The following is a 6,949-nucleotide window of genomic DNA, read 5'->3' on the forward strand; positions in this document are numbered from 1 at the left end:
AGCGACAGGACGTGAGGCAACGGGCACAAACTGAAACACAGACACTTCCATCTKAACATGAGGAAAAACTTTTTCACTGTGAGGGTGACAGAGCACTGGAAGAGGTTGCCCMGAGAGGTGGTGGAGTCTCCTTCTCTGGAGATATTCAAAAGCCGCCTGGATGCAATCCTGTGCAATGTGCTCTAGGTGCCCCTGCTTGAGCAGGGGGATTGGACTAGATGATCTCCAGAGGTCCCTTCCAACCTCAGCGATTCTGTGATTCTGCGATTACATTTTCAAAGCAATGTGTGACCATTTAATTGTGTGCCTCCCCTATTAATATTAAATAGAATTAAATTCCCACTATGATACTTTGAAAATGCACCCCTTGCTGTAAATGCAGTCTCCACAGAGATTATCTGAATATCACAATGGTTCCCCAGCACTTTGCTTTCCGGAGTCACTCAGCGCTGATTATCCCATGCCATTATTTTACCTGTGTTACATCTGAAACGTAAACATCTGGCAATGTGAAGAGACGTGGTGCTTCTGTTTCTTTTATTTGGTTGCGCCTGGCTTTTTCAGCCAACCATTCATGGGTTCTGGGGTGATGATTTTACTGTGATGTTAAATAATAATATAAAAGCTTGTTTCCCTGAGAAAAAGTTTAAAAAAAAAAAAAAAGTAATATCATGATGTGGTTCAGGCAGAAGGGGAGAAATTCAGATCTCTCAAATCTTTTATTTACTGTTTGTTTATGCAGTCCCTGAGGAATTAGGAGGAGAGCTCCCATTATATGCTGTCAGAGAAGGTGTCTGCCAAGAGATAAGCACTCGTCTGCCTTCACAAGCGGCCGATTACAAAATGGCTTTAGCGGCAGTATTAGAGCCTGCCTGAAGACATGGTCAGCTTTGAAAGGTGGAAAGACCCTATTGCTCAACATGGGGTTTTCCCCTTCACTGGTAGTAAAGAAAGGCTTTTGTACTGGGCAATCTCCTTGCCTTTCAGTGCAGTTCATCCCTGAAGAGGCTGAGCTGTGGGCTTTAAAGATCCTGCTGCCGCCTGCCTAACGCTGATGGAGGCGGCTGCTGAGTCTGGGGGTTTCTTAGCTCCGCTGGTGATGGCCTGAGTCACTGGTAGTCGTGGGTGCTCAGAAAAAGCAAAGCATCATTAAATAAATGTCAAGGGTTATTTCCTAGAAAACACAGGAATAGAAATAGTAATTATTAGTATACTTACACATACCTATATATTTATGTAGAAATATATATATGCACCATGTATAAAAATGTATAGTGGAACCCAGCACAAAATGGAGCTGCTTACCTAAATCACCTCTTCCTCTCATTTCCATGACCTTGGGGTCTGGGTTGTTGAATATACTGAGCTGTGGACTTGCCTCATAAGTTCTGGTTTGATTTTGCAAAAATTATAAATAATAAAAAACAACATACAGAATTCTTCCCATCTCTGGCCGTTGCCAATGTCTGTCTAGAACTATTCTTATCCTTCTTAAAGCCTTCCTGGAGTGTCACTAAGACTGAGCAATATTTAAAGCCATGTCAAATAATTCCTGTATTCTAAGTAGTATTAGCCTGTCAAGGTAAAGGCTTAAATCATAATCTTACCCTTACTTGACAAGCTGTATTATTTGTATGATAATATTAATTCATGTGGAAGTTGCATGGTTAGTAGTAGTCAGGTGTGTGAAACCTGACATTTAATATTCCCTAACTCTAAATTAAAGTATGCCTCTTGATCAGTTTTTCAAGTACAACACTTGATTAATCTCTTGGCTTAATTTAGTGTCCTGCCAAATGTTGAGTTTAAACTTTTTCACAAGTATTTATTTTCAGAAAGGCTGATGATATCAATAGCAGAAGGAAGATAAATGGATAGATGCTGGAATGGACCAATGTGATGGCTCTTTGTCTGAAAGAGAGATGCTTTGTTTGTAAGAGCAGGTGGATTGTTCTCTGCATGGCAATTTTCACAATGACTGGGATATATGAAGGTTGCTTCAGTGTAATCATACTGCTAAAGTTTACTCCAGATTCTATCCAGTATTTAGTTTGCTAAGGCATTGACACAATTTTGCTGACATTTTTCTTAAGTGAATTATGCTCACAGCCAGTTTTTCAAAGCAAACAGATGGCTTTTCAAACAGAGCATGCCCACAGATATTTTTTATAGTGTTTCTAGAATTATGACAGTTCTGTCACTGGGGGTTGGTTTGCCATTAATTTTCTTGTGACAGATGATTGAAAATCATTTTTGCTCCTTCAGCTTGCTCAAATGAACCAGCTGTTTAAAAATAAAAAAATACAAGGAAACTAAGACATAGATCAATTGGTCTGCACATGAATGGAATTACACTCTATTTTGATAAGTCCACTTCCATTTTTAGAAACACTGTAAAATAAGAATGTCTTCAAAATACTGGAAGTATGCTAAGGAAGTGTGGTTTTGCTCTTGAAACCAGAAGATGTGTCATGCATTGCCGCAGACTAAACCTGCTCCCTATAATCTGTTTGAATTGCCTGGTTATTTAAATGTGAAATTAGAATATGCATAAGGGAATGAGCTGATGGCTCAGCACTGTCACATTGGGTGTGAAGTACCTTGGCTTCTTGGGTGCCAGTCTTGGAGGGCAGACTCAGCCTCTCATCCTCCAAACGAGGGTGTATCAAATCCCAAGTAGCTTTCCTTAAATGAGTCTCTTAGAGAGACCCTAACCAAAGACTCAGTTTATGGGCCACCCTGAGAAAGATTCCCATGCTTTGCCCTCACCTGAGAAGAAAAAACAAGGAGAGTGACATAGATTCAACTGAGGCTCTTGTGTCAGCTACGGAGCAGTATCCATCTTGTGCCACTGCTGCGTGACAGGGAATACTCCTCCTCCATGTGTGGCACACGAGCAGCAGGATGTGTTTCCACAGAACACATCTAAGCTAAGGGGAAAACCCCAGCTAAGGGGAAACCAGGCCCAGCTAAGGGGAAACTGGGTACTTCTGGGGTACTTGGCAGCAAGGGTGGGGGGGTCCTCACGGTCAGCAGCATTATTTCATCTTTATTGCAGTAGCTCTCGCAGGTTTCGGGCTTAGTTGTTCCTGGTGCTGTAGGAACATCTATTTTGAGTTACTTGTTGTGCTAAGGGGATTTTTCCATTCTTGTGCTTGATTACCTAGTGCCAATTTTTGACTCAGAAGTTAAGGGTGTAAAGCATGATCACACTGATTTTGTCTGCTGGTTGGTGCAGCCTTCGATGTCTCCAGTCCTGTGCGGGCAGGGAAGAAAGAACCAGCCCAGCATGAAGAAGAATCTACCACCTTTTCTGATAACATGATTGTGTCATTAATGATACTGCTTTTCGGTCTCTTTAGCTATGCTATGGTTTATCGTCCCTGCCACTCCAGTATTGGCATGCTTCCCATGCGATCTACAGACAAGTTGCCTTTAACCATAAACTCAACCTCTGTCCTAAAAGCAAAATCACAACTATGTGAAATATGCGCTGCATAATTTTATTCTTGTTTTGTTTTTCTAAACCATGTCTGCTCACTGGATTCCAAGCTATTTGTCTGTGTATTCCCATAACTGTCATGCTGTTGAGATACGTATCTCTTCGAAAGTGCTTCATACCAAATTGCACAGCTTCACGCTGACTCCCAATGCTTTTTGTTATTCTAGCATTAACTTGCATTCCTCGCATCTGTGGTGATTTACATTGTTCAGCAGGGACAAACTCATGTCATCAGGAGATGATGCAATCACGTTCTTGGGTGTGGGATGCCATCTCTGGCTGCCGTTGTTCCCCACGTGGTGTTTACTAGTGCTGAGGGACTTGCAAGCTGCCATTGTTTCTTCATTGAGAACATTGTTTACAGGGACTCAGGCGGTGCTGTGTGCTAAGTCCGGTGCCAGGCGCTGGCAAAAAGGGAGTTGTGGTCATCGATGTGGGATAAATCCTTCCTCTTGTTTTTGGGGAATGGCAGAGCTGAGAGATGCTCCAGTTGCTGGAAGGTGCCATGCTGACTCCCCCAATGTGGCTAGTTCATTTTGTAAATGGCAGGAGAGTCTGCAGTCCATCGCTCTTTTGGTGTGCCTGGGATCTTGCCGTAACATCTGTGACCTCTGAGACCTTGCAGAGCATCTGTGGTAGGCAGGAGGTCGAGGCAGGTTGCATGGATGCAAATGTAATATTTTCAGTCAGCATAGGTATTCCTTCTGAATACGTGTATAAACAGCTGTATACAGTGATGTACTTGAAGCTGTACTTCAGGTAACATGAGGAGAAAAGCAGCTCAAGTTCTTAGCGGCACTGAATTTTAATAATGAGAAGCATCTTCTGGCTTGTATTTGTCGCAGAATCTTGTTGCTTTAAGCATTTGTGATACCAATATTCCATAAATATTCATTTTGGCATTTCTGAACTCATTAATACAAATTTTTCGTACGACATTTTTCCTGATAGTTACAAATTGGATTGATGTCCTCTTAGTCACCTCACCTTAGCCCTGACTGAGGGGCTCTGGGCTACCTGCAGGAAGGCCTTTCTCCTGTGGGCAGCTTGCAGCCTGTGGCCATGCTTTGAGGCCCCCGTGGCTGGTGGCCTGGCCTTCCCCTGACTGCAGGCTCCCTTGGGCTCCCCATGTTGGCTCCCTGCAGGCTGGCCCCAGGTCTTCTCCAGCCGTGCAGGAGGGTTCAGGGCCATGAGAGCAGTGGTCTCACCTGTGGTCTGGGGTGGTGTGTATGATCACTAACTTTGTCCTCGTGTCTTTGTGTTCACAGGGACAAGGAGACCTCTTGAAGAACGCCAAGAACGAGGCCCTGGAGAACATGAAGCAGATCCAGCTGGCGTGCTTGTCATGTGGACTCAGCCGAGCTGGAAGTGGGCACGTGGATGCAAAGGCGAAGCGGTGCCTGGAGGCGATACAGGAGAAGGACACTGGGGATGAGAATGGGAGGCTGTGAGAGAAGACAGAGCTGTCGTATTTGTCATAGATTTCAATAACTCTAAACTATTTTTTTAAAGCATTTAAAAATTCACACAGTAATGCCCTCTGCAGGGTGTTGATAGTATTAAAATTCTCACAGTGTCAGTATTTTAATGTAGTTAATTTATCTAAGTTAAACTCTCTGTTAGTGAGATTTCTAATGAAGCCAAGCTGTTTGTATGCGAGTGCATGTGTGTGTGTATGCACATGCAAATCCTGTAGAAGCCCTTTCATGCATTACATTAGCCATTTGCTAATTTATTCCTTTGTCATCTTTGAAGAGATCTGTTCGTTCTGAAGATCAAAACAAATAGAGAGTATTTGTATCAATTTTGTGCTTTATTTTATTCTCTAGCTTTTATCATTTRACTTATAGGTTACATTACTGTTATGCTGTTTAAACAAACAAACAAAATCCAACAACAAATGTCACCAACAACTGTTTTTGTGAGGGCAAAAACAGTGGTTTGCTGCAGATCCTGAACATGATTTTTAATGAACAATTAAAATAAAGTAAATGAGATATTAAGTGGTCAGAATTTTTGGATAGATTATAATTAGATTTCAGATGTACATTTCACTGAGTTTTAGCAAACTAATCTTTGGAATACATCCAGATAATATGTACTAATATAAGAACTAGCTAATTTATTTCATTCCAGAAAATCATTGCTACATTGTAGATCTGCAGGACAGCTACCATCTTTGCTGATACACATTTAACTTGTGTAGTAATGAGCATAGCTAGTCAGCCCTTTAGTTATGATGAGAGCTGTGAATATTCTTCAGTGATCATCAGCTCAGAAGGTGAGCTTCAGGTAAACCTGAAACACCCAGCAGGGCCAGTATTTGAAGGAAGGTTTTACAGATTTCACAAACTGTGGGCTTTGTTGGAAGGTTGGTGAGAGGTCAGATCTTGCTTGCCTTGCGCAGATTAGTGATCCTATTGAAGTCAGCTGGATAAAGCAAGCAGGATCTGGCCGCCTTTCGTTGCAGGGGAGAACCGTGCTGGGCTAGAAATTCAAAGCAAGGCTGCAGAACTGCTAAAGATGTAGTATAGAGAAATAGCTTGGAAAAAAACAGGGTACTAGCACTTTTGTGCAGCAGTTATAAATGTCTTGACACACATCAAATGTTCGGGGTAATTTTGAGAATTGGATGCCTTTTTTGTGCTGCTGTAGAAAGGAGACCAAGAACGTCTCGAAGCAATGCATCCTTGTCCATCCCAGTGTCCAGCTCGTGTGCTCACAATGTCCATTTCATTCTTTTAAGTATTGTGCTCAAGTGTAGTATTTGTGTTACCTTTAACAGGACTAAGTGTTTTATGTTTATAAAAAAACCTATATTTATTTAAAGCATTGCTTTTATTTTGAAAAGCTACTTCTTAAATTAATTTGATTAACAAATATGCTAATTTTCTGAACTTAACAAAAAGTAATTGCTGAAAGTTTGACCATCGGAGAATCTTATATAGCTACTGTGTTAAGTTATTTTTGACTTCCTAATAACACTATTATGTTCATGTTGCACATTACTGAGAGAGTAAAGCTATGAAACAACTTTGACCCTTGTTTTTAAAGTGATTTAACCCAGAAGATAACCAGTGAGACTTGGGCAAAAATGTGTTAGAGTTTGGGTAAGTTGCTTGTGAGAGGTCCTGCTCTAAAAGGAACTGTATTATTGAAAAGGTCAGGTGCCTTAAATATTACTTCAGTGAATTTGCCATACTTGTTCAGATCCAGTCCTAAATCCTCTGTTTATCTCTCCATTAGATTATCGGTGTGTATTTATTCTTTGTTGAGGTAGGGGAGTGGTGTCCTTTGTGTTTCAGGCAAGACATAGAGCCCGGAGCAATGTTATGAGTGTGCATGATCACATTTTGCCCTCCTAGGTTACATTCTTTATTTCATCATGGGGTGTGTTTACATGAAAACAGCACTTACAGTTAGTGAGGATGGAAAGTGTTAACCTAA

At 41.5% G+C, this 6,949-nt stretch overlaps 1 protein-coding gene across 1 annotated transcript in view; it reads left to right on the forward strand.

The window, feature by feature from the left end:
* Positions 1–5,499, forward strand: part of LOC112969300 (inactive phospholipase C-like protein 1) — a gene marked incomplete at its 5' end in the record, with an annotated part of 32,707 nt that extends 27,208 nt beyond the window's left edge. The window contains one exon of the mRNA XM_026072459.1: positions 4,771–5,499. Within this exon, the coding sequence (XP_025928244.1) occupies positions 4,771–4,953 (183 nt within the window). The remainder of the gene's footprint in view (positions 1–4,770) is intronic.
* Positions 5,500–6,949: the final 1,450 nt, after the last annotated feature.

Source organism: Apteryx rowi, unplaced genomic scaffold, assembly GCF_003343035.1.
Source record: "Apteryx rowi isolate R43461 unplaced genomic scaffold, aptRow1 scaffold_342, whole genome shotgun sequence".
Taxonomy (NCBI): domain Eukaryota; kingdom Metazoa; phylum Chordata; class Aves; order Apterygiformes; family Apterygidae; genus Apteryx; species Apteryx rowi.